The 27,714-nt window shown below is 40.9% G+C and overlaps 2 protein-coding genes across 8 annotated transcripts; both read right to left on the bottom strand.

Annotated features, from left to right (window-relative positions):
- Positions 1 to 955: 955 nt before the first annotated feature.
- spast (spastin) lies at positions 956 to 10,083 on the bottom strand. 2 transcript variants are annotated; one of them, XM_084714533.1, is made up of 17 exons: positions 9,671 to 10,083; positions 8,610 to 8,693; positions 8,191 to 8,274; positions 7,626 to 7,712; positions 6,870 to 7,042; positions 6,665 to 6,795; positions 6,045 to 6,138; positions 5,873 to 5,947; positions 4,375 to 4,446; positions 4,165 to 4,240; positions 3,958 to 4,049; positions 3,488 to 3,567; positions 3,362 to 3,404; positions 3,202 to 3,281; positions 2,946 to 3,016; positions 1,664 to 1,704; positions 956 to 1,187 (listed from the first exon to the last, which is right to left on the bottom strand). In XM_084714533.1, the coding sequence occupies exons 1-17, from the start codon at positions 9,978 to 9,980 to the stop codon at positions 1,062 to 1,064; spliced, it is 1,719 nt and encodes a 572-aa protein (XP_084570659.1). In that variant the 5' UTR covers positions 9,981 to 10,083; the 3' UTR covers positions 956 to 1,061. The 2 variants fall into 2 exon arrangements, with proteins under 2 accessions (XP_084570659.1, XP_084570660.1); XM_084714534.1 differs by having other exon boundaries at positions 6,870 to 7,039.
- Positions 10,084 to 11,127: 1,044 nt separating this feature from the next.
- On the bottom strand, positions 11,128 to 27,493 carry LOC146329302 (uncharacterized). 6 transcript variants are annotated; one of them, XM_084714535.1, is made up of 10 exons: positions 27,456 to 27,493; positions 24,739 to 24,773; positions 22,841 to 23,074; positions 21,290 to 21,424; positions 18,301 to 18,568; positions 17,477 to 17,548; positions 14,310 to 14,385; positions 14,110 to 14,205; positions 13,492 to 13,538; positions 11,128 to 12,416 (listed from the first exon to the last, which is right to left on the bottom strand). In XM_084714535.1, exons 4-10 carry the CDS (start codon positions 21,395 to 21,397, stop codon positions 12,268 to 12,270), a joined length of 816 nt encoding a protein of 271 aa, XP_084570661.1. In that variant the 5' UTR covers positions 21,398 to 21,424; positions 22,841 to 23,074; positions 24,739 to 24,773; positions 27,456 to 27,493; the 3' UTR covers positions 11,128 to 12,267. The 6 variants fall into 6 exon arrangements, with proteins under 6 accessions (XP_084570661.1, XP_084570664.1, XP_084570662.1 ...); XM_084714538.1 differs by having other exon boundaries at positions 22,841 to 22,888; positions 24,749 to 24,773; positions 27,456 to 27,474; XM_084714536.1 differs by lacking the exon at positions 27,456 to 27,493 and adding an exon at positions 26,092 to 26,213.
- Positions 27,494 to 27,714: the final 221 nt, after the last annotated feature.

Raw genomic sequence — 27,714 nt, 5'->3', positions numbered from 1 at the left:
TTTTTTTTCTGTTAACTGTTATGACACAGAATCAGCTGCTGACTGTAAATCCTCTTTAAAGACTCTTTAAATGTGACTGACTGACTGTCGTCTCATGTCGAACCAGCACTTCCTGTTCTGACTAATATGGAATTATGAATAATATGTATGATTGCATTTATAAATAAAACTTGATAGTTTTACACAACCAACAGATTTAAAGCAGAATGACAGAGGAGGGAGAGCTGCTGTTCCGTCACTGGACTGGACTGTTGCCAAGCAACACAAACATATTCCTGCACACTAACTTTATCTTGCTGGTTACTTAATGTAGGTCTGTGCATTAATCAGTTAATCAGGCTTTTGGGGGATTATTAAGGATCAAAATGTCTGATTTCACAGCAGCTTTTCTGAAAAAGTTGCAAAGCATGTTGTTATGTTTTTAGACGGTTTTGTGATGGCAACGTCACGACTTCCTGGAGGGACTGACTGCTGCAGTACAGACAGATCAATAAAACTGCTTCCAGACCGTTTTCAGCTTGGACTTCTGAAGAGACTCAGCTGGTACAGACCAAACAACTGGACTAAGACCACTTGAAAAGGTCTCAGTCTGCTTCCAAACTGACCCTGGTGCAGTTCATGGTCTGAAAGCAAACGTGAAAACAGGCGGAGCACACAGACGTCAAGGTTCACGTTTGGACCTAATTTTAAACTGACTGTGACAGAATTCATTTTTCACCCGTTTTTGTCATTTAACAACTACTGCAACTTTAACAACTGATTGATTAGTGGGAACATATTAATTAAATATTAAAAAATATATAGATATTGGAAAGTTTGCAAATGTCTGATCAAAACCCTGACAGGACATTTAAGAACTCAGTTGTGTATCCAGGTTTCAGTCGACCAGTGAATGATGTGGATGTTTCCTCCTCGCTGCTACAAAAACCTCAGAATCCATGAAAGAAACTAAAGATAAGAGATGACGCTTCTTTATTTTATTTTGTACAAACATTCATGCAAAGGTACATCAAACAGTGCTGATTGAAAATGAGGTTTTTCTCTAATGATCGTGTTTGAGGTCATACAGTCGCCGTGTCGCCGTAGTTTCTGTTCCAGCGGACATAAAGCTCCACAGTCTGTGGACTGACGCTCCTCTTGATCTTCTTCAGAGACTCAACAAAGTCTCTGAAACTGATGTTTCTCACCTGAACACAGAAAACACACCGTCAACAAACACATCTGCATTTATACTTTCATTTCATAACTTTATTTATGTGGCACCAAAAAAACTAAAACAGCTGAAGGGTTTTATATCTTTACGTCAGATTATTGTTTCTACTTGAATACTGACCTCTGATCTGACCTTTGACCTTATTTGGAAGTTTCTTGAATGTGCCATTTTCTGACATTTTATGGACCAAACAACTAATCAATTAATCCTAAAACTTACTGACAGATTAACTGATAATGAAAATAATCATTAATTCCAGACATACAAAGATATTTTCTTACATCTGTAGAATCTGAGCTCTGATGCGACCGCAATGCAATTTCAATAAAATTTCAATTGATCGTTAATTGATAGATAAAATGAAGCTGATGGATCCAGCAGGATGAGAGACGAGCTGCAGGTCAGTTGATCACAACAAACAGGAGTGACGGCGGGACGGAGAGAACTCACCTCGCTGGCCTCCATGTTCCTCACCTGCTCTGGACACAAATCTGCAGAAACACAAACACACTTCATCTAAACAAGAAGGAAAAAAAAGCAGAACAACAGCAACGTTCTCCGTCCTGAGAACCTTTGTTTTTTCCATCAGAACATCACAGTGTTACATTTCATATTTTAGACTCATTTTTTATAAACAGCAAACCATCATGACCTGATTCACAACAGACCTCATCAATAAATCTTTGAAAGAGTTCATTTGTGCAAAAATGAATAATCATCATTAAATTATCTTAACAAACTTTAAATCTTAAAAACAAAAACACTGATACAATAATGTTTTAACCCCAACCATAAGTCCAGCTAACCTCCAGCTAACGTTAGCACACCTGCAGCTAACATTAGCACACCTGCAGAAGCTAACTTTAGCACACCTGCAGCTAACATTAGCATGCCTGCAGTTAATGCTAGCATACCTGCAGCTAACATTAGCATGCCTGCAGAAGCTGACGTGAGCACGCCTGTAGCTAACATTAGCATGCCTGCAGTTAATGCTAGCACACCTGCAGCTAACATTAGCATGCCTGCAGAAGCTAACTTTAGCACACCTGCAGCTAACATTAGCATGCCTGCAGAAGCTAACATTAGCACACATGCAGCTAACATTAGCACGCCTGCAGAAGCTAACATTAGCACACCTTCAGCTAACATTAGCATGCCTGCAGTTAATGTTAGCATACCTGCAGCTAACATCAGCATGCCTGCAGAAGCTAATGTTAGCACACATGCAGCTAACATTAGCACGCCTGCAGAGGCTAACATTAGCACACCTTCAGCTAACATTAGCATGCCTACAGAAGCTAATGTTAGCACACATGCAGCTAACATCTAAACATTGTAACTTAACCTTTAATGGACAACATGAGGCACTGCCCACTTTGACATCTTCTGGATACGTTGTTAAAGATAACTGGGCTGTTAACTGTGATAGCTGTCCTGGTTAGCTTAGCATTTTAGTAGCATTAGCCAACAGCACTGACTGTGTCTGAAGCTCCTTACCATCATATTCAATCAGTGCGAGTTTCATTAATCTGTCTGAAACCTCAGTTTGAAAACAATATTTGTGATTTGCAGACGATCGATGGGGAAACATTACAGTCTGAAGCACAGCGGCGCTAACGACGACGATGACATCATAACAGGAAGGAAGGTACGTACCTCACACGGCTCTGTGCAACTTCAGGACCGACCGGCTCTGCTGAAATTTGTAAAAAACCTTAATCTTGTATCTCACCTCTGATTGGTCCCAGCGAGGCGTCTTTAGCCAATGAGGTGAGGTCACTGCCTGAGTAGCCCTCTGTCATTCTAAACCAATCAGAAACAAGACAGAAACGGGAAGTTGTTTTAAATCACTGCCCTCTGCTGGATGTGTTTTTTAACACAATTTTCATTTTTGATTAATTGATCAATCACTTCCTTGATTGACTGATTAGCTGTTTGGTCCATTTGATATCAGAGAAGAGTGATTGATGAATGATTGGATGTCTGACCGGGCCAGCTGACTCAGCTCTCTGTGTGTCAGCGGGTTCCTGTGTTTCTCCAGCAGGTTCTTCAGCAGTCTGAAGCGAGTCTGAAAACAGCAGCAGCGTCACATCAGACAGACCTGAGAGATTTCACGTGTTCTAAACGTCTGCAGGAGGATGAACTCACCTCCTCGGCAGGTGGAGTCACGAACACGCGTTTAACAAAACGCCTGCGAAGGAAAAACAAATGAAAGCAAAGGTGAGCGGCTGCTGCCACCTACAGGAAGACAGAGGTGTTTTAGATTCACCTGACCTAAGAACAGCCTCGTCCAGCTCCTGAGGCCTGTTAGTGGCTCCCATCACCAGAACCCGCTCGTCTCCTCCAGACTGGACCTGGACCAGGAGGACCGCCTGTTAAACTTTCTCCTCTAAAGATCAAGACTTTTTCTATAAATATGAAAACTTTTTAAAACACTTTGTTGTCTAAACAACTTTTTTGCTTTTTGTTTTTCATGACTTTTTTCTTTAAATATGATGTCCTTCCTTTTTTTAATGTAAACACTTAAAAACATCTAAATCATTTTAAGTGTAAATTATATTTATAATATTTTCACGTCTTTATCTTTCTGTCAGACTCTTCTGACAGTTTAAGACAAATATCAGTGATTTCAGTTCACAGAACACAGGAGCTGTTGGTCTGCTGACATCTTTAATAATCTGAACTAATCAATTTATTATTAATTAAATGAATAATATTCTATAATCTATAATCTAATAAATTACTCCATCAAACTCGATGAGGAATTCAGTCTTGAGGCGTCGGCTGGCGTCGTTCTCGCCTTCCCTCCGCTCACACAGCAGACTGTCGACTTCATCTGGAGACAGACAGACATCATCATCATCATCATCATCATCATCATCATCATCATCACACCTCCAGGAGGGGCCAGACCCACAGGTTGAGAACCAGTAATTTAGAGGAGGAGTTACCGATGAAGATGACGGAGGGCTGCAGCTCTCTGGCCACAGAGAACAGAGCTCGGACCAACTTCTCTCCTTCACCCACCTGCACACACACACACACACACACACACACACACACACACACACACACACAACCATCAGTGCAGATAATTGATCCTGTCACCATCCAATCATCTGATCAGGATCACTTTGACTGATTGTAGTTTTCAGACTGACGTATTTGGAGGTCAAACTGGCGGCGCTGATGTTGAAGAAGGTGGCGTTGGACTCGGACGCCACAGCTTTGGCCTGGAGGAGAAAAAAAACAAAAGTCAAAACTTTAAATGTTATTCACACCACAGTCTGAGTGGATACTCTGCTCTGATTGGCTGGCAGGTAGCCAGCGTAACGTAGTTCAGCTCAAGTTTAATCACCGTCTGACATTCATCCTCCACCCACCTGGTAACCATGGCAACATTAACGCTGTCAGAGGTCACAGCACTTCTTTAACTGGAGGAGGCGTGAAGGAGCGAGCGGCTGATTGGTTCAGTTTTCCTAAACGAGGACGTCCTGATCCGCTTCGAGTGTCAGAACAAGTTTCACCTCCAACCGGTTTGATCTGGTTCAGATGGACGTTTCTCAACCGGTTTGATCTGGTTCAGATGGACGTTTCTCAGCCGGTTTGATCTGGTTCAGATGGACGTTTCTCAACCGGTTTGATCTGGTTCAGATGGACGTTTCTCAGCCCCTCCAGGATTTTGTGGGTCTTTTGTTTTGGGATCGTTGTGGCCTAAACATTTTTTGTTGTTGGAGACCAAAATGTCTGATTTCACAGCAACTTTTCCAAAAACTTGTGAAGCGTGTTTTTTTAACTGAAATCACAGGAACAAGAGAAAACTGCAGCTGTTTTCTTTTGTTTTGTAGAAGTTATTAAAACTCAAAGTCAGTTTGTTCCTGGAGGTGTTACACAAAGAAGCAACAGAATGATTTTAATATGTGCACAGAATGATGATAAACAAAATAAATCTATAGAAATACAATAAAGGAAATATTAAAACACAGAGTCGCTTCATTGAGATGAACGTGTGTGACGTGTGTGTGTTTGTACCAGCGACTGCTGTGATTGGTGGAACTCACAGGAAGCTGCACTGATTGGTCAAATTTGCAGAGAAGTTGTAGAGTTTGGATGAAATTGCAAATTTGCGCAGAACTGACAAGGATTGGTTGAATTTATGTGAACATCACAACTTCCTGTTGGGGCTGGTTTGTGTTTGTAGTTTGACAGGAAGATCCTCAACGCCGAAAAAAACAGGAGCTAAACCGTCTGAAAAACTGAACGAAGAAGTGGAAACTTCTTTAGGAAGAATTTTCTTTCTTTATGTTTATTAAACTCAATTTTCAAAAGATGAGGAACACGAGGTCCCTGAAAAACTTCAAACCGGCCCGGTCAAAAAAAACCATCGTGATATTTAACGGACGTTACAGACGAGCTGAGCGGCGATGAACACCGGCAGGTTAGCTTGATGATGTTAGCATCTCTGGAGATGTTTTGCTCCGATGTGTCAGAAGTGAATCTGATATTTATTTTTTTATTTATTGGTGATAAAAATGTAATTTGAGTCATTTTACTTTGTTCTCAGTAATAATTTATAAAAACTAAATGTACCGACATGAACCAGTGAGATGTGAGAAGACATCACGAGTCGATTTTCTTCCTCATGTTTCTCAGACTCACCAGCATCGTCTTTCCGTTGCCGGGGGGACCGAAGAGAAGAAGTCCTCTGGCTGGAGAACGCAGTCCTGTAAACAACTACAGAAGAAGAAAAAACTGCAGAAGAACAAACAGAAAGTTTCTTCTTTCATTTCAAACATAAAAGCTTCGTTTCTCCGACGGTTCTTGAACTCACCTCCGGTCTCAGCGCCGGCAGGATGACGATCTCCTGCAGCGCCTGTTTCGCCAAATCCTGACCGGCAACGTCTTCAAAGCTGACGGGCGAGCCGCTGCAAACACACACAGGATCAATACGACCAATAAACCTGAACAGATACACGATCAATACCAGCATCAGTTCTCTTCAGACAGTTTTTCAGCTAAAATGTCAAAAATTCTCCAGTTTCATCAAAATAAAAATGTTGGACCTCACAGTGAACCGAGTTTAAATATAACAGGTAGAAATTCATGGATAATAAAGTTGTTTGTTTTTTGTTTTTTGTTTTTTTGCCAAAAAAAAAAAGATTCAAAAAAATCGAAGTTAAAAAAAAAGAATGTGTAATTAATTCTGTGATATTCAGTCTTAAAGTCATGAGAACAGTCAGACGTCTCTCCACAGCTACACAAACACACTGACTAGTGTCCATTTCTTTAAACCAATCACAGACGTCTGGGCGGAGCTAAAGCCCAGGGAGGACAGTGCTGCTGAAGGGGGAACTTCTTCAGGTGGAACGTCTGCATGTCAGAAGAAGAGCTCTGGTATTTAATCCACCTGTGTGTGTGGAACCCGTCCATGTTCATGCTGACGTCGCTCACCTGTCTACGATCTCGTTGAGGATGAGGTTGGCGAGCTTCCCGTCTACGTTCTTCAGGTTCTTTGCGTCTCTCTTCTTCAGCGGCGTCGAGGTCGGTGAACCGACTTTAACGCTGTGACGACTCGTTCTCCCCTGCAGGAAGTGTTTGTGTCAGTCCCTCAGAACATCACATGACCTCTGACCTCTGACACAGACCGTAAACACACCTTACTGCTGCTGGCAGCGTGGGCAGGGAGGCGCTGGGAGCTCGGCGCCGAGGAGCGGTGGACGCCCGCCAAGGAAGACGAGGAAGAAGAACAGGCCGTCTTCAGGAGGTGCTTTGGACGACTGGAAGGAGGCGGATTCACAGAGTCTCTCTTTCTGGAGACGACGCCACCTGCTGACCACACACACACACACACACACACACACACACACACACACACACACACACACACACACATACACACACACACACACACACACACTTTTTTTCTTCACTAAAAACTTTCATGCAGCAAAAAACAAAAGATGTAATTTCACTAAAATGAAACTGACGCTCAGTGACCTGAAGGTGGCGCTGAAACAAACATGACATTTGAAAACAGCTCAGTTCATCTGCATCTTTTCTAAATTAGTCTTCTGCTTTAAAAATGTCAACTTTAATGACTTTTTCTCTCATGAACTCATCACAGACTGTTGGTCCAAACGTCCTGGAAATGAGTGACATCATCTACAGGCATCACTGATCGAAAGTTATCAAAGGAACTTTGATTCATCGATCAGTTTGGATTTTATGTGCTAATTAATTTTTATTGAAAAGGATCATTTTCTCAAAGTCGTCATGAACGCAGTGAGAGATCAACCTGAACACTGAGACACGTGCTGCTTCTCACACGTCTTCACGGGCAGCGTTGGTATTAATGAATTTAAAAGGGTTTTTTTCTGGGAGGACATTATTTGTGAAGCCCAGCAGGACGCACCTGAGCGCAGGTGAGCGGCGTGGTAGGCGGGGTTAGAGCTGTCTGTGTAAACATCTGTCCGAGCTCCGGAGCCTGAGAGAACCTCGACTGAAACAACAAAAATAAAAATACAAGAGGAAAATGTTCAACAAAAATCAAACATGAACGACTCGAGCTGCTGGAGGTCATGTGACCTGAGACGATTTTATTCTGCAGACACAAAACTACTACAGACAACCACAGAGAGACAGACAGAGGACAGACAGGAGACAGACTGAGAGACAGACAGGAGACAGACTGAGGACAGACAGAGGACAGACTGAGAGACAGGCAGGAGACAGACGGAGGACAGACTGAGGACAGACGGAGGATAGACAGACAGAGGACAGACTGAGGACAGACGGAGGACAGACAGAGGACAGACAGAGAGACAGACGGAGGACAGACAGACAGAGGACAGACTGAGGACAGACGGAGGACAGACAGAGGACAGACAGAGGACACTCCGTCTGTCTGATGGAGACAGACAGACAGGGAGGACAGACGTTGTGTGTCAGTGTGTGACGCTGTGAGACCATCAGTCTACCTAAAGACTGCAGTCGGTCTCTGGCCATGATCAGGTTGGTGGTCATCTTGTTCTGCAGCCGTCTGTCTCGCTCATATGTCTCTCCTGGAGGACAGACACAAACATCACAATAATAATAAACATCTTGGGGAAAACAGCAACACGAGGCTGTGCAATTAATCACAACATGTCTGAGTGGAACATCCAGATCACAGAACCAGAGAACAATGAGGTTCTGTGGAGCTGCAGAGACAATCTGGACTAAAACCCTGTCCTCCAGTTTGAATCAGACCTCAATAAATATCACATCACCACCATTTTATTAGTTTTTCTTTCAGTGAACATGAAAATTATGATGAAAAACTGATCATTTCCACCAACTGTATCACGGTTTCAGTCAAAATAAACTTTATTTTGGTGCAGCCCGGCGGTGAACTCACCGCTCCCTGAGATCTGGATGGAGATTCCTTTCTCCAGCTCGCTGATCCCTCGTTGGTACCAGCCCACCGCCTGCTGCTTGTCACCTGACAACACACCAGCCAATCAGAATGACCGCATCACTCTGACATCACTCATCCAAAAACTGTGTGTAAATTTAAGAGCATGAAGCTGCAGAATAACAGCAGAGAGAACTGTGTGAGGCTTTTATTGTGAAAGAGTTAAATGTTCAGATTGAGTCCTTTCTTATGTCTGTTTGCTTAATATGAAGCTACAGCCAGCAGCTGGTTAGCTTAGCTTAGCATAAAGACTGGAAACATGTGGAAACCGCGAGCATAGCTTTGTCATCTAAAGCTCTCTGATTAACACCTGGTTTGTTCTGTACAAAAAAAACACACTGTAGAGATATTATATCAAGTTCTATGTCAGTGCAGAAATATCTCCATCCTGCAGTTCGTCCACCAGAGGGCGCTGACCTGCCACAATCCTGTCAACTGAAAAATAAGTCCAAACATGAGCTCCATCTGTTTTCACATGTTTGGACCTATTTTTCAATTGGTGATCAATCTGACAATAATTTTCCCACTAATCAATTGGTTAAGTTTATCAGTCTGAACATTAAATATCTTGTCTTTGTACTGTAGTTGATTAAATCTGGGTTGGAACAATAACAGACACACAGATTTACATTTTAATGACAATATGACTGAAATAAAACAATAAGCTAATGTGGTTCCGTGTTCTCTAAAGTGAGGACGCCCTGCTTCTGTCTCTTTAAAGTTTGTGGACTGAATCCTTTTACAAAAATATAAGTTTAATATCTGTCTTTCAATCTAAACACAACATCATTATTTAAACATTAAGGTAATCAGTAATGAAAATAACTGTTAGTTGTAACTGCCTCAGATCTGCTGACAATATGGCTATAATGGAGTTTGGTGTCATACAGTGTGTTAAAATGACAGATTTTATCATGGAGTTTGGTGTCATACAGTGTGTTAAAATGACAGATTTTATCATGGAGTTTGGTTCTATGAAGCTGTCCTGATCATCGGTTCCTCACCTCGCTCGTCCTCATCGATCCTCAGCGCCGCAGAGATGAACTCGAAGGCCCGCCCGTGGTGGCTCCTGACCCGCTCTCCGCGCTCCGGGCTCCCGCCGCCGGGTTCGTCAGCTCTCCGGGGTTCGGTTCTCCTGACAGCGGCCGCGGTCCGGTTCCACAGCCAGCAAAGGAACGACCGGAGCAGGGACAGCGCGGCCAGCAGCGGGGAGGACACGGCCAGCGGGACACCCAGCCTCCCGGTACCGGCACCGTCCGGCGGCGCCGCGGAGCTACCGGCCCGCCTCCCGCCGTGTCTGCCCCACAGACTCATCCAGGTCCATATCACAGCACACCGGTCCGGTTCAGTTGAGATTAACGCGCTGCTTCTGCGGCTCAGAACGCCTCTTCTTCTTCTGTGGTGTTTAGAGGCGGAGCACAAACCCACACGGTGCTGCCCCCTGCTGGACTGGAGGAGTTACTGCGCCCACAGAGCTGAACACCGCTGAGCCACAAACGACAAAAGGTTTATCACTGACATTAAGATATGTATTTTTATATCATGATTTTTATTCAATTATATATTTAAATACGTTAATTATGCACTATATAATTAAATATACACAAATTTGGATTAATTTCCAGAACAACAGTCTCATATTTGCATAAAGCAGCTTCAAACTTCTCCTGTTATTTCGTTGAAATATTAGAGTCAGAGTCAGTTTTTACATTTTATATTTATTTGTTTTTATCCATAAAGTATAAAATACTGTCAGCTGCCAAACAGATGCAGCCCAAAGTGTTTCACACAGAAGAATTAAAACAACAGACAAGAAACAAATAAAAACAAGCAAAGAATGATTTTTAAAAAATACAAATATATAAAATAAAATAAAAATGCAGGAATAAAATTATAACAATACAACAATAAAAAGAAACTCATTAGGTTTAAGTAAATGGAACACTGAGAAATAGAATAATATTAACAAAAAGCCTGTGAGCAGATATTTGAGTTAAAATTCAATTATTGACGAGTTTGAAAACATTTGATCACATCTGCCTCGAGCCGACGTCTCATCGTCTCAACACATTATAAAAATACTTTAATATAAAAAATATTTAATAAACAGTCAGCAAATTAATTAATAAAACATCTGATTGAAAATACAGCAGAATCATATTTGTAATAAAAGCAGTAAAATGATTGTTACATTAGTTTAAAATCAGCTGATTGTTTATGTGTGTAAATATATTTGTGACTGATGATGTACAGAATTCATTATTCCTGTCAAAACTTCACCTTTGACCCCAAAATGTAAATAAATGCCTCCACATCCTGCTTCAGACAGACATTTTTAAAGTATTTAAAAAATAAAATATGTTAAGAAATAATCAGATGTTTTTTTCATTACATGAAGTTAAAGTTGATGGGGTTTTTTTATACTTTATCACTTTGTGGTTTCTGACAGAAACAACTTTATATCTACTGCAGATGCTCTCACTCCATCGTCATCGTCATCATCATCATCATCATCATCATCATCATATTTACATGTCAGAAAAAAATGGAAAAATTAAATGAGTGAGTTTAAAAAAAAAGACCAAAACTGAAAATAAAATAAACATTAGAGTAAAGCAGAGTTTTGTCTCAGTGAAGACTTGATTCTTCATCCTCTGATTTATTTTCTTCACTTCTGATTCTGTTGATTCGTGTTCATGTTGTTCTGTCGTGTCGTCTCTGAATTCAAAGAGTTTATTGATATTTTATTATTTTCTTTAGTGCTGCAGCTCTAAAATTAAAATTAAAAAGTTGTTTATCAGATTGTTGAAAAAGTTTTCACCACCAGCTTTATGTTGTTTCAGATTGTTTACTGAGTTTACAGTTTTACACATATTATAATAATTACAATTATGATTATAACTAGCTGTTAGCTACTTTAACTGTTAGCTGTAGCTTGAATTAGCTAGTTAGCTCTGTTAGCTGTGGAGCTAACCATCCTATCAGCTAACTCAACCAACTCTGCTCTTTATTATGTCTTCGAACGGGCCACTGTCGGTCTCGAAGGCTGTGTTCGATCCTGTGAACTAGCTAGCTACGTATTATTGAAACATATCAGCCAATCAGCTGCGTTATCATCTAAAGTGTTCAAACAGTCTGAGCAACAATCAATCATTTTGTAACTTCACAGACTCTGACAGACCCTCCACCTCAGGAACCAGCAGGGAAAGTGCAGCGGGTGAAGCTAACGCGGCTAACATTAGCCATTCCATATTAAATGTAATATATGTAGTGGGGGGGGGGGGGGTCCTACTCTGTGTCTCTGTCAGCTGATGGGGCCACGAAAAATGTCACTGTTGCAAATTCTGGTGGCATAAAATGTCAACATTCAATCAACGTCTTCAAATAATCATTTTAAAAAAAAAGAAATTCACCAAACATGAAAAAACTCACTGGTTCTATCAAAGTGTCATATACATATTTACATCTAAACAGTCATTTCACTGGTGAGCAGAAAGTTTATTTATTTTTAAATATTGTAAATGTCCATATTACAGATATGATGACATGGTGGTGATGAACTGTGACTAAATAAGAGACTCATCTGTCCAAACCTCTGATTTTACCACCATTTACGCCACAGTTTGGAGCCGAAGCTGAGAACACTAGACTCAGACTGTGATTGGTTCACTGATGTGTTGTTGCTGAAAGACATTTTGGACGATTGGCTGAGCGCCTGATGGTTGCTTGTGTTCATTCTGAGTTGAGCTCCTGGTGGAGAGAACGACACACAACACAGCAGCAGTTTATCATCTGACACACCAACTGTTAATCACATCAAAACATGAGGTGTGAACGTGTTGATACCAGGTGTGAACGTGTTAGTACCAGGTATGATTGTGTTAACTCAAGATGTGAACGTGTTAGTACCAGGTATGATTGTGTTAACTCAAGATGTGAATGTGTTAGTACCAGGTGTGAACGTGTTGATACCAGGTGTGAACGTGTTAGTGCCCAGTGTGAACGTGTTAGTACCAGGTGTGAATGTGTTAGTACCAGGTGTGAACGTGTTAGTACCAGGTGTGAACGTGTTGATACCAGGTGTGAACGTGTTAGTACCAGGTGTGAACGTGTTAGTGCCCAGTGTGAACGTGTTAGTACCAGGTGTGAACGTGTTGATACCAGGTGTGAACGTGTTAGTGCCCAGTGTGAACGTGTTAGTACCAGGTGTGAACGTGTTGATACCAGGTGTGAACGTGTTGATACCAGGTGTGAACGTGTTAGTACCCAGTGTGAACGTGTTAGTACCAGGTGTGAACATGTTGATACCAGGTGTGAATGTGTTGATACCAGGTGTGAATGTGTTAGTACCAGGTGTGAACGTGTTGATACCAGGTGTGAACGTGTTAGTACCAGGTATGATTGTGTTAACTCAAGATGTGAACGTGTTAGTACCAGGTGTGAACATGTTGATACCAGGTATGAATGTATTAATTCCAGGTATGAATGTGTTAATTCCAGGTATGAATGTGTTAATTCCAGGTGTGAACGTGTTAGTACCAGGTGTGAACGTGTTAGTACCAGGTGTGAACGTGTTAGTGCCAGGTGTGAACGTGTTAGTACCAGGTGTGAACGTGTTAGTGCCAGGTGTGAACGTGTTAGTGCCAGGTATGAACGTGTTAGTACCAGGTGTGAACGTGTTAGTACCAGGTATGAATGTATTAATTCCAGGTATGAATGTGTTAACTCCAGGTGTGAACGTGTTAGTACCAGGTGTGAACGTGTTAGTACCAGGTGTGAACGTGTTAGTGCCAGGTGTGAACAGGGCCAAAGTGAACACACTTACGGTTACTCAGACCAGTTCTCAGGCTCCCATCTAAACCATGATCCATCCTGGAAGAAAAAACATCTCTGTTAAATTAAACCATGTTCCCTCATGGGAAGATTCAACAGAAGGCGTGAGGACAGAGAAAGAATGTTTTTACAGAAATGATCTGAAATCATCTTTATTTAAAGAGATGTGCATAAGCATGTCATGATCCTTGTTATAAACATGAGGTATACGTGTTATAAAGCCAGTTTGATGACAGAATATAACACCAAGGTAGTTTAGCTTGCAGAGTTAGCTATACTTTACTTGTTTACTAACTACTGTCTGCTGTTAGCTGTAGCTGTTATTAGCTAGTTAGGTCTGTTAGCTGTGGAGCTAGCCATCCTATTAGCTGACTTAGCCACCTCTCTATTTTATTCGTATCTTCAAACTGGCCACTGTTGGTCTTGGTTCTTCTGTTTGGTTCTACTCTGGCTGGGGTCTCCAGCTCAGACTCAGCTAGATGCTAACATGGCACAGGAAAGCTCGCAAAATACTTGGACAATAGATCCCTGAGACGAGGTCAAAATTATTCTGGAGACCAACAGTCCCAGACTTGTCAGTGTGACTGAGAAACTTATCGTCTGTTTGTACCTGAGAGGCTTCAGTCCCTCCAGTCCAGTAGGCAGAGGACTGTTGTCCAGGCCGGGCACTGTCCTGGATGGACCAACCACCCCGATTGTGACCGCACTGTGACACAGACACACACACACACACACACACATACACACACACAACTGAGTTTTCCATTCATTGTGTAACTATAAATGTTTTGTACAGTCCTGAGTCCTGACCTGTGTGGATCTTCGGCTTCATCTGTCATCGGCTTCGTTCCTGAGTTTGTTGGCTGGTTGTCACTCAGGTCCGGTTCTGAGGACAGAAACATGTCAGTAGATGATCTCACACCGTCTCGCTCATCTGACCAGAGCTTTTATCATATTCATTAGAAATGTTTGTGCATTTGTGAAAAACCTGTTGGTCAAAAAACAATGTTGTTACATTGTGAGACAAAGTTTTGTTGTGTTTTTTGTTACGTATCTTCATGACTCCTTGTAGTATTTTGGTGACCTGCAGCCTGGTGGAATCTAGTTTTTCACACCTTCCTGACATTTTACAGAGTTACACGGTATCATGTCAGTATTTGTCTAAAACTTAGGTAAAATTGCTCAATTCGATTCCCAATTCTCCATCGAAGTAGGCGGAGCTGACGTCATAGCAACAACTTTCCATTGAGAAACAAAGGGAGTTGATGACACTGTGGCGTCCCAGTGGGATAAATGTATTGGGAAAACTGGAAACTGAGGTGCAGAGAGAAAACTACAGCTCGAAACACTGCTGTCAAAGTGGGAGCCACTGAAATTTGATGTTTCGCCAAAACACAGTAAGTTACGTGCTGTCAAATCCCCCTACATTTCACGTTTGATGAAGAGTCCCAGTCAGAAGGCATCTAAATGCTAAATATCAGTCACAGCACCAACACCATCTACTCGATCAAAGAGACCTTCACATAAGAAAAAAAAACACAGCACTACAACTGCTACATCCTGTCTGCCTGCATCGTCACATACTCTTCTGTCATTGGTTGCACTTTTAAAGGTCAGCAGCAAATGAGGTCAAAGTTCAAATAATTTGAACTTTAAGCTCAGCGGTCAGCTGCGTGTCTGATTGGAAAACAATGGGACAGCCAGCGCTTTCATGGTGTGAACGTTTTTTTTTTTATTAAAATTATTATTTCTGCCTCGATTTTTTTATGCAAAAAAACAAAACACCTGCAGATGATTAAAACTGTGACCTGTGAGCTGGAAAACACATTGAGAAGATACAGCCTTAACTTGTCTCCAACATGAAACAACATCACAGAAAATAAAAATGTGCAGGTACGTTCATTTGTTCTCTAAAGAACCTCCTGCCTGAAATGAACTGAACTCAGCTCAGTGCTCCATCTCTTCTTACAAATAAACTTGGTTCATTAAAAAGGCATCAAAACAAGTTCAGTGGTGGAAAAATATGAGAAACATCTCACAGTAAAATGACCTAAATATACCTGATTTACATATTCTGGCTTTATTTTATACATAAAACCTTCAAACTGTTATTTGGTGGATTTCACTGGCTGTTGATTGAGTTGGCTCTGCCTTTACAGGAGAAGAGACTCAGGATCCTTTCATCTTGGAATCTTATTGGCTACTGCAGGCTTTGGAAGCTCCTATTGGCTGAAGCGAGGTGTCAATCAAAAGGTCAGAGTGCAGCTGGCATGTTTTTTGCAGAGAGAGACGATCAGACTGAAGGACAATAACTTCAGCTGGCTGCAGGGGTTGTTTCAGTTTTTGTGTATTTATTGTGTGTTTTGAACTGAATGTGTCACTGGATCAAATCAGATGGATCTTTAAGATTAAAACAAAACTGTTTGTGTCAGTTTTGATCAGCAGAGCTGCAGGACAGGCTGTTTGCTGGCTTGTCTTGCTGACTGTTGCTGTTGTTGTGATTCTATCTGAACATGTTTGGCATCAGTGGAATCACAAGAATCTCATCTTTCTGCTGGTGTGTCATGTGTTTCTATGATAGTTGTTTATTTTGGCATTCATGAGTTGAAGTGTAAACATCGTCTGGCGGAGTATTTATGGACCTGACTTTCCAGACGTTAATAGTTTTTGTTTATTTCTTCTGTTTCTGTGTTTATTGTATCTGGAAACGGTTGGCGGCAAGAATCTCGGCTTTTTAACAGTGTGTTGTATGAGTATATAAGTTTACACTGTCGCTGCTTTAGTCTCATAGTTTTACAGTGCAAGGTGGTTTGTGTTGTTTTTGAAAGCTGTCCAATCATAGCTTAGCAACTGTAACTAGGGCTGTCAATCTTTCCATTTGTCTCCATGTTGACGTTGTGCAGGAGGCTCTGAGAGCAGTGACACTCGATGTTTCATGAGTCTGAACGGTGACGTCTTTTTGTTGTGAAACACAGGAGCACGTGTGTGTTGAATGGATTAAACTCTGCTCTAACATAAGCTGCAAACGTTAGCATGTCTGGCTAACTAATGCTAGCTTACTAGCTGCAGTAACTTTACCTCCAGACAAACTTGTTAGATCCACTGCATCTGCATTTGTTCTGTGGGGGTTTGAGGAGGAGGATGTGGACTGATGAAGAATCAAAGATGCATCTCTCTCTGGCTCGCTGTCTCAGGTCTAACCCGGGTTAGCTTAGCTCATGTCCCGGCTCTCTTCCTGTGGTGATCGTGGTCCAGCTGGTCTGGCTGGGTGACCCGTCTCAAGGTCCGCTGCACTAATCGAGTCCCTGCTCTTCCTTTTCCCACGTTAACGAGTGTATTTCTGTCATCTATCATGTAGATATACCTGCTGTATTTCACCATCTGACCAATGTTAGCTGAGATGTAAGCTAGCTTTAGCCTCAGTCTGTTAGCATTAATGTTATATCATGTACACAGCTGTTAGCTAACTTTACATAAACACTTTCACAGGGTTCTTGTTTTGAAACGTGTCAGATGGAAACATTAAAACATCAGCTGGAGACTCTCAGCTGACTCAAGTCAAGTTAGCATTAGCATTAGCTTACATCAGCCAGCTACATTTATGAAATCTGCTTGGGAGTCTTTTTTAGTATTTTAGCGACAAAATCCACCGTCGTCAGCTGGAAATGAGACTGCTTTTGTTTACGTCTCTAAAGAATCACAGACCTCATGTTTCAAATGTAACTAAGGAGGGCGGAGCTTAGCGAAGGGTCAGTTCCTTTAAACCAAACAGGGGACCTAACAGCTTGTCCTCACTAGAAAAACGGTCATATAGGTCAAACAGGCAACTTCTATCCAACTTGGTGATGTTGTTGGAGAAGTCAGTGTCAGACTATTTAATGTGTTAGTACAGTAAATATACTACAGATCTCTCCTTTAAATAGTTTGATTTTGTCTTTCAGGGCTTCCAGACACACGAGACAAGACACAAGTTTTACCATCAGTCGGGCTGCTGGGGGGAGGATGAGGAGCCACAGTCTGAGAGGAAGATCCAGCATCCCTGTCATCCACTGACAGACAGACAGAGAATGTGTTATCTTCACTGTCATTATATATAATTATAATAACATCAGTGTTTCATCCTGGGACCAGATTTCAGAGGAGTTTACAGACGTCTAACAGAAACAGATAGAAACACGAGACCCAGAATGAAAACAAAACAGGGTGTTTTTCCTCTACAGCAGGACGTGTATGTTTGGAGAGACGTCTGACCATGTGAGACCAGTCCTCTGTTGGTTCTCTGGGTCGAGGGTTTCAGGTAAAGTTACTTCATCAACAGCATAAATCGTCTGAATACCAGTTTTGATTTCAGATATCAAGATTTAAGTAATGCAAAGCAAAGCTAATAATCAACCAGCTAGCTTTGCTAAGAAAACGGCCTCATTCTCCAATGTTTTTTCTTAAATTTGTTCTTAAGAAAAGTCTCAGATTCATGAACATGTTCTTAAACTGCAGAATTATTCGTATCTGTGTTCCTCGAATCATGAAACACACTGTCCTCATAAGTTGCCAGTTGTTCCTAATTATCATGAGGTAACACCCAATGACCATATAAGGACATGGAACTGCAGGGTCGTGTGCAAACAGACAAACCGAGAGACAAATCAAGGAACTCCCAAACAAAAATGTAAAGACGGTGTAGTGCTGTCGGTGGTTTAATCTCCTCGGCCGTCTCAGAATCAGAGGGTCAGCTGTTTTTTCAGAATTAAAATGATTTGATGTCACATTGAGTATTTTTTCCCAAAGTCTTCATGTGACTGACCTGCTGGTTCTGAGCTGCTGTCAGACAGATTCTGCACCAGATCGTTCCTGTTCATCTTCTTCAGGTGCTTCTTGGTCACCTCCACAGCTTTAAAGAGGGTGTAGGTCTGCACCATCAGAGTCACGGTGTCCCGCCGCTCCGCCCTCTCCAGACGGGCCCTCGGGATGGCTGAGCGGCCCTGCTGCAGATGCCACTTAAAGGTCTCAAACTCCTCTTTTTCCAAATCTTCCAGCACATTCAGGAGGCCCTCAGTTGTCATCGCATCCCCCTGGTCACATCAGTTTGTGTTAGACTTTTCTTAAAACTTTTCTTTACACAGTTACAAAGTACTTCACAACAATTAAACACAATAAAATGAAGTAAAACTGTGTATGAAAAGAATTTAATTATAATTTAATTTAATTTAATTTAATTTAATACATAACATTTCATAAATGAGTACACTGGTCCAAATAACGAGTTCGAGTCAAAGATCTTTGATTAAAGAGTTTGAAATGTGATTTAACAAACGATCTCTGGTTGAGCCGAGTTGTTTCCCCCGCCCCCTTCTCTCCAGACTGAAGCTATGCAGGAACACTGCAGGAACACAAACACACTGCAGGAACTCAAACACACTGCAGGAACTCAAACACTGCAGGAATGTTACAGGAACACAAACACTGCAGGAACACAAACACACTGCAGGAACACAAACACAGCAGGAATGCTATAGGAACACAAACACTGCAGGAACACAAACACACTGCAGGAACTCAAACACACTGCAGGAACACAAACACCGCAGGAATGCTATAGGAACACAAACACTGCAGGAACACAAACACACTGCAGGAACTCAAACACTGCAGGAACACTATGGGAACACAAACACTGCAGGAACACAAACACTGCAGGAATGCTATAGGAACACAAACACTGCAGGAACACAAACACCGCAGGAATGCTATAGGAACACAAACACTGCAGGAACACAAACACACTGCAGGAACTCAAACACTGCAGGAACACTATGGGAACACAAACACTGCAGGAACACAAACGCTGCAGGAACACTGCAGGAACACAAACACACTGCAGGAACACTATAGAAACACAAACACTGCAGGAACACAAACGCTGCAGGAACACTGCAGGAACACAAACACACTGCAGGAACACAAACACACTACAGGAACTCAAACACTGCAGGAAGACAAACACCACAGGAACACTGCAGGAACACTGCAGGAACACAAACGCCGCAGGAACTCAAACACTGCAGGAACACTGCAGGAACACAAACACCGCAGGAACACAAACACATTGCAGGAACACAAACACCGCAAGAATGCTATGGGAACACAAACACTGCAGGAACTCAAACACTGCAGGAACACAAACACCGCAAGAATGCTATAGGAACACAAACACACTGCAGGAACTCAAACACTGCAGGAACACTATGGGAACACAAACACTGCAGGAACACAAACGCTGCAGGAACACTGCAGGAACACAAACACACTGCAGGAACACTACACGAACACAAACACTGCAGGAACACAAACGCCGCAGGAACACAAACACCACAAAATGAACTCAACGTTATAATAAGACAGTAACATGTGAGGACGAGTCCTCGACTGTCAGTTGATCAGCTGTTTATAACTCTGTCAGAGTTCAGTCATTTCCTGTCTCACTGCTGCCAAATTCCATTCACATTTTGCTCAATTTAACAGCTATAAACATCTACTCCTTTTCAAAGATTATTAATGATTTGTTATGACTCATAAAGAGACACTAAGTCTTTCAGAGAACATTCAGCATTAATTTGAATTCTGAAACTAACCTAAACTCTGAAATTAACCTGAAACGGACAAACAAAAACAGAAGTTACAGGCTGGAATAGTCAGTGGAGGACAGCTCAGCTGCAGGACTGTTGTCAGAGGAGTGTTTCAACTTCAAGTGTTTCCTTAATCTCTGGTGACATATGGTGATTTATAACAGTAAATATTTTACAGATTTCTCCTTTAAATTCAAACAAACAAAAGCTTATTTAAAAAAAAAAAAAAAGAAGACATCTTAAAGCTGTGATAGATGTAGCAGGCATATTCTCAGCAGATAATCCATCCCATAATTTTAGGGTCCAGACTGTGAGAGCCTGATCACCCCTAGCAACCAGTCAAGGTCTGAAGACAACCAGAGAGTCACCATCAGCTGATCTGAGAGGACGCCCAGGTTCACACAGGGGTTTGATATAATCAGAGGCCTGATCATGTAGAGTCAGAATGAGAAGCAGCAGCAACACAAGAAAAGACACACAAACAGCTGGAAGATGCTGCAGCTGGTAGTTTGAACACTTGTGTGTGTGTGTGTGTGTGTGTGTGTGTGTGTGTGTGTGTGTGTGTGTGTGTGTGTGTGTGTGTGTGTGTGTGGTTATATCATTTCATTTTTGAGATAATCGAGTTCAGGGATTTAAACCAGGAAGTGTTGGGAAAAACAGGGATCAGTGAAAATAAACAGTTAATTTTGGGGAGAACTGACATTTTAATAATCATTATTCCTCCGACAGGCAGGTTTGTCCACTGAGATCATCTTATATTGATCTGAGTAGTGATGGAAACTTTATACTGAAACATTTTGATGCCTAAATATTTGATGTTACCAGAGAGGAGCTGAGGTGATGTCACAGCTGCCACATCCCCTTCATCCTGTCCCTCCTCTTCATCCCCTTCATCCTGTCCCTCCTCTTCATCTACCTCATCCCCTTCGTGTTGTCCCTCCCCTTTATTCCCCTTCATCCCTCTTCATCCTGTCCCTCCTCTTCATCCCCTTCATCCTGTCCCTCCTCTTCATCTCCCTCGTCCCCTTCATGTTGTCCCTCCCCTTCGTCCCCTTCATCCTGTCCCTCTTCTTCATCCCCTTCATCCTTCTCATTCTGTTTCTTGTCTTCAGGATCTGCTCGTAGTCTGTTTGTTTTGTTCTGGGTGGACATGAGAGCGTCACTCACCTGTGGACAGGAGGTAGAGGTGTCCGTCTGTGTGGACGGGTCCATGCGGGCGCGTTTGGTTGCAGGAGCAGCTTTTGCAGCTGAGGGTCTCCTGGCTGTTTTACTCATCGTGTTGATGCAGTCCACCACGTCTTCCTGTTTGACAGGGAAAAATAAAACAAGTGAAGAAGAATTACGTCCTGAGTTTTGCTGTGATTAATCAAGTCAGCAGCAGGTCGCCACCATGTTGGATCATGCGCTGTGATGTCATCACATTGTAAAGTCTATGGTGGGCGGGGTTAGCAGGAGAAACACTACTGCACATGCTCAGTGGGTCGTATATCCAGGACGCCATCTTTGCATCTGTTAATACAGTCAACAAAAATATGAAGCAGCTCTTTTGTTTTTGCTCTCAGTTTTCATGATTTGAGGTCAAAGATCTCAGACTTCTTCTGTGAACACAAAAGAGTACAGAGGACACATTTCTTCTCCCAGGAACAGAGGAGACAGATGTCCTCTCAGTCTTTACTGCAGTACAAGTACGGATACTTGAGTAAAAGTAGAAGTACTGATTCAACTTGTTTACTGCAGTAAAAGTGAAAAAGTTCAGGCTCTGAAATGTCCTCAGAGTATAAAAGTAAAAAGTCGTCCTCTAAAGGACATTTTTTACTGACTGTTTCTGTCCAAACACAACTGAACCTCAGCTTTTCTCCATCACAGTCTCCGTCTCCGTCTCAACTTTAACATAATTTTCATCTTTTTAAGTCTTAGTTTTTGTCCTGTTACATTGTTTTTTTTTTGTTACGTCCTGTGACAATATTTTCATTTTATATGTTGTTTTTGTCTTATTGTGTCCTTTTCATCTTTTTCTCTTCATATATCTTCATATGTTGCTTTTGTTTCATCTTGTTATGTTGTTTTCTTCACTGTCAGGAGGAGAAAGTACAGATATTTGTGTTGAAATGGAGTAAAAGCAAAAAGTTGTCAGGAAAACTAAAGACTCAAGTAAAGCAGACATACTGTAACTGAAAACCTGTATTTGTACTTAGTGTCCAGAAGGAACACCTGATATTCACATCCAGTGTTTTTCAGGTTTCCAGTCAGGAAACACTTCTTAAACCGAACCAACCCACCAATCAAAGGCAACAAGTATGAGCCAATCAGAGGCAGAGAGGGGCGGGTCATGAAACCAAAGCTCAGTGTCTCATAAATGTCTTTTTGTTTTTCACACCTGTGCAATAATCCTGCAGCTCGACGTGTCACACCTGTCAGGACGGTGGATTCACCAGAGCTCACCGAACAAAACCTGAGGGAGATAAACCTTTAGAGCGCACAGAGGAAGTTCTGTCACCTGTTTTAAATTTAACAGCAACTTAAAGTCTGATTATTTTGTATTGTTTCAGTGAAAATGGAAACATGATTAGAAGATCTGAGATTTAGACTCCAGGTTTCTCCTCACAGATCAGAACAGAGTTTTTCCTCCTGAACATGAACCAGATTACATCATTTATATCCTGCAGATCTAACTATCATATTCTGTCTGTAGATGAAGAATAAAACCGTCAGACTTACTGGAGTTGTTTCTGTGAGCGTCGGTCAGATCAGCTCGCTGCTGTCAGACTGTAAAAACACACACTGATCATTTATACGAGGCTTCAGACTCCACCTACACACACAGTTATTTAATCTTAACTTCTCTATCAGAGGATGCAGTCTGACTGGTCTCAGCTCACTTCCACAGAACTCACTTCTCACGTCGTCATGGCGATGTGAGTCTGACAGGATGAGATATGAAACCTGCGGCAGCTGAAAAAGAAAGTAAAAATGAATAAACAAAGAGTTTACTGACTTTTATTTCACTCAAATCAAACAGTTTGAGAAGCACTGACCTCCACTGCAATGAGTCACATGACTCACATCAGCACATCGTGTCTGTGAGACATGATGGACGAATGTTTCTTTCACATCACCTTGTTTGGTCTTTTGTGCTGTTTTTTTTTTTATTGATTTTATTTTTACATTAAACATCAATAATGTGCATTAAACTATCTTAGAGTTTCTCATATTTCAGTGTTAAAATGATCATTTAAGAGATAAATATTCCAACCAATCACAACACAACAGAGCACACACACACACACACACACACACACACACACACACACACACACACACATACACACACACACACACACACACACACACACACACACACACACACACACACACATACACACACACACACACACACACACACACACACACACACACACACATACACACACACATACACACACACACACACACACACACACACACACACACGTGATATGAAGGATTTATTATTTACTCACTCATCCTCTTTACTCGGCACACTGTGAGGTAATGAGGCGACCAATCAGATTTCAGGGGCAGGTTTTCATTTTAAAAGGATTTATCTGTGCAGTGACTTTAATGTAGTTTAGAAAATTGAATGAGGATTAAAATATAAAGTTTGGTCTCTGAATGAAAAACAAAAACTTTTTTTAACTGTTTCTATATTTGATGTAAATCTAAACCAGCTAAACATAAAATGTGTGAAATGTCGTAATATTAAAAAATGCCCTTTATCTTTATGAAAATGTTCCTTAAATTTAAATTGTTTTTTATTTTCTATTTTATTTCTCCTCTCTGTGTAATTAGTCTGTATGAAATAATACTATTTGTATTATTTTGTCATAATATAATGTTTTACCACAGTTATCCTGCACAGTTGTTCTTATATCTGTCATATATCTGTTTTCATATCAAACATCTCTGTATGTGTCTAAGTGAGTGAACAGTTTGTTAAATTTAATATTTTAATATTTATCCCTCATTCCTTTTTCCAGCTGCACTTTTTTTGAGCTGCTGTAACGTCAATTTCTTTAGTCTGAGATCAATAAATTTTATCTTATTAATCTTTTATTTTAAATATATTTCATTATGATTTTATTTTGTCCTGAAATTCTCCGTCTTTCTTTGACGTTAGTGTCTCTGTTGTTCTGCTGTTTTATCTTGAATATGACAGGAGCCTTTTTGATTGTATTTTAACAACAATAATAAAGTTTTTGAAAAGCAGTTTTCCTTCAGTTTGTGACGCTCGGCCTGTTTTCACTCAGACCAGGAAGGAGAAACACGTCCACTGTTCAGCGTGATGACAGAGTGTGACATCATCAGCCGCACGTCACATCATCCCAAAACAATGAGCAGAAAAGAGTAAATATAATTTTAAAAAAACATTCTAATTTTTTGCAAAGTTCAGTGAGATTCAAGATTCAATTAATTTTATTTGTATTAATTTTGTTATTTGTTCATTATGTCACATTACTTTTATTCTTTATTTTTATTTCTGTTGCATTAATTTTGTACAGTGTATTTATTATGTGTGTTATGATTAGACCACATTCAAACAGTTCATCTGGAGTTGCACAATACTTGTGAGGTCATACCTGGAGTTACCTGAACTGCCTCCTGATTGGATCATCTGAGAAAAAAAACAGAGACAGAGAAGTGGATGTAAATTAACTTTAATTTACTAATATTTTTTTTTTTTTTTAATTTATTTATTTATTTATTTATTTATTTATTTTTGCAAATGTAAAGGATTAAATTAAATTCACTCCATATGTTGTCAGACATGATTTAAGCTGACTGAATGATAAATCCTGCTCTCTGTTTTAATTTTTCTCTGCTGTACTTTATTCTTTTTTGTTTTATTTTTTCTTCTGTACAGCACTTTGGTCCATTGTGGTTGTTTTAAAGTGCTTTACAAATAAAGCTGGATTGGATTTATTAACCTACATTTAAATTTCAGTTTAATCAACCAGGTCCATCCTTACATTCAAATCATGTGAACTGTCCCTTTAAACAAGTTTCAGTTTTAAACTCTGACTGTATTAAAACACCACACACACACACACACACACACACACACACACACACACACAGCAGCGTCACGTGGTTTCGCAGCCCGTCACTCGTCACTGGAATGTTAATGACTGAACGTTTCCTCATAACTTCAGAGGTGAACCGGTCTGATGGCTGGAAACACGACAGTTCCAGAGAACTCAACTCTTTTTAATGATCAGAACTACCAGACTTTAAATCATTGCCAGATTGATCATGGGTTGAAAAAGAGGTCCAAGGATCGTGTAAACATTGGACGTTATGTCATCGACATCAGAGCTGCACAATCCATCCAAACTTTATCAAAATCGCAATATGGCTTTCTGCAATTTTCAAATCATAGGAGGTGCAATACTTGTGGTGTAAATGTGGCGCAGATTCCTGTAAAAAAATCACACCTTAGTTATTTAATATCACAATAGCAATATCAGTGAAAATAACTGCAGTTACATATTTTTAGCTCTGGTGTTTTTCTGCTCCACAGTTTTATCCTCCATCATGTGTTTCACACTCAGCTCAGTTTCCTCATAACTTCACGCTGTCAGACTGGTTTTAATGGCAAAGACCCAGTCAGTTCCACAGAATCCACAGTTTCAACCAAGCGGCAACCTGAAAAACTGCAGTTTCCTCTACTGTCCACTGGAGGCGCCGACAGTCAGTCACTCCCCACAGACCACCGTAATAATTATGTCCAACTTTACAGCAATATAACCAGCCTGGTACAAAAAACAGTTTGTGTCTCTGCAGAAAGTTCAGGACACCTTCACATGAGACTAAATTCTACAGACTGGTCCTTTAAGTGGTGGTCATGTGCAGTCAGAGCGCTGAGACTTCTGGGAATTCACTGATCAGCCACAAACCAGCAAACCAACAATTACAAGACTGAATCAACTCACCACTCAGGACCCCCACTGATCCACTGATCAATAATCTTCTCATAAAATCAATAGATTACATCTATTGATACCCACCGATGAGCTGACAGAGGTTGTTAATTCTCCACTTAATTAAACTTGTCTTAGTCTTTTTTTTAATTATTATTATTAATCTTTATTGTGCATTATGCAAACAGCAATAGTGGCATGATAATATATTACATTGGAACAGGGATCATCAAAGGGAGAAGTAAACAATGCCAGGGGTTACAAATTAAGTTGCATTATAAATAAATATAATAAAGATTTTCTTTTATAGCACATATCCATGTTGTTCCAGATAAAATATCTATTTGGAGAAAAATTATGTTTATAAATAAGAGACCATGCCAGAAGTGTTTGCTTATGAAAATCTGAGAGAGAGAGAGAGAGAGAGAGAGAGAGAGAGAGAGAGAGAGAGAGAGAGAGAGAGAGAGAGAGAGAGAGAGGAATCCGATCAATGTTATAATTACAAAGTAGAATAAACTTCAGGCCACCCAAATAAGAAAACATATGATGGGAGATAAACTTGTTTAAATGCTGTCTGATCCAGCTTGAACGTATTGTTCAGTGTGCTGAAGTCAAGGAAGTTGAGGCCACCGTTATTACAGCTATTCATTAAGACTGATTTTTTAATATAATGTGTTTTGTTCTTCCAAACAAAGTTATAGAGCAATCGGTCAATTTCTTTACTTATTTTTGTATCAACATCCAAGGCGATAGCAACTTGTCTTAGTCTGAAGTTAACATGTTGGTGACTGTTTGGTCTCAACATGGCCGCTGCACTCTGACCTTTTGATTGACACCTCGCCTGAACCAATAGGAGCGTCACTGTCCTGTCCACAACCCACAATGAGCCAATGACAGTCCAGGTTTAAAGGCAGAGCCTGCCTCCCTTCTCCCCCACATTTAAGGTAAAGGATATTTCTGACACAAACAGAATAATAATTCTCACACGTAAATATCATATATCATGTCCATCGTAGTAAACTCAGGAATAATAATCCTCCTTTGTTTTGGTTTATAAGTGAAACAATATAATATATTAAATATTATTAAAAACGCATCTGTAAGTGATGTGTGGTGCTGCTTTAATATTTCAGTTTTTTTTTCTAATTTTTTTTTATCTATATATGATCAGTGAATGTTAAAGATAATAGATTATTTCAAGCATCCTTGCTTTTTGTAGAGTACTAAAAAAGGTGCAAAAAATGTTGTTATTGTTGTTGTTGCTGACGTCATAAGCCTACATTAATATTATTAATATGTTTCATCGCAGTACAGTTAAGATAAGAGTCAGACTACAGACCAGTTGGTGGCGGTAATGAGCCCAAACGTTCACAAACCGTCAGAAAACATGAAGAAGAACGGGGGTGGAGGGTTAGAACAGATCGGGTTGAGACGCAGCCGTTCGTTCTAGTCGATGCTGTAATTTACAGCTGAAGCGCCGCGGCGCGTCTCAGCTGCGTCCCAGACGCGCCGCGGCGCTCCGCTCCGCAGAGACACACAGCGAGTCTGTTTTTGACAGATGGCGCGTCAAGTGGCACAGAGGAGGTCGAACGGGCAGGAAGTCAGGCACGGAAAACAGGGGTGAATCCGGTTGAT

Source organism: Lutjanus erythropterus, chromosome 3, assembly GCF_056507025.1.
Source record: "Lutjanus erythropterus isolate fLutEry1 chromosome 3, fLutEry1.hap2, whole genome shotgun sequence".
Taxonomy (NCBI): domain Eukaryota; kingdom Metazoa; phylum Chordata; class Actinopteri; order Lutjaniformes; family Lutjanidae; genus Lutjanus; species Lutjanus erythropterus.
The sequence above is the reverse complement of the archived record's forward strand: the minus strand, read 5'-3'. Positions and strand labels throughout refer to the sequence as shown.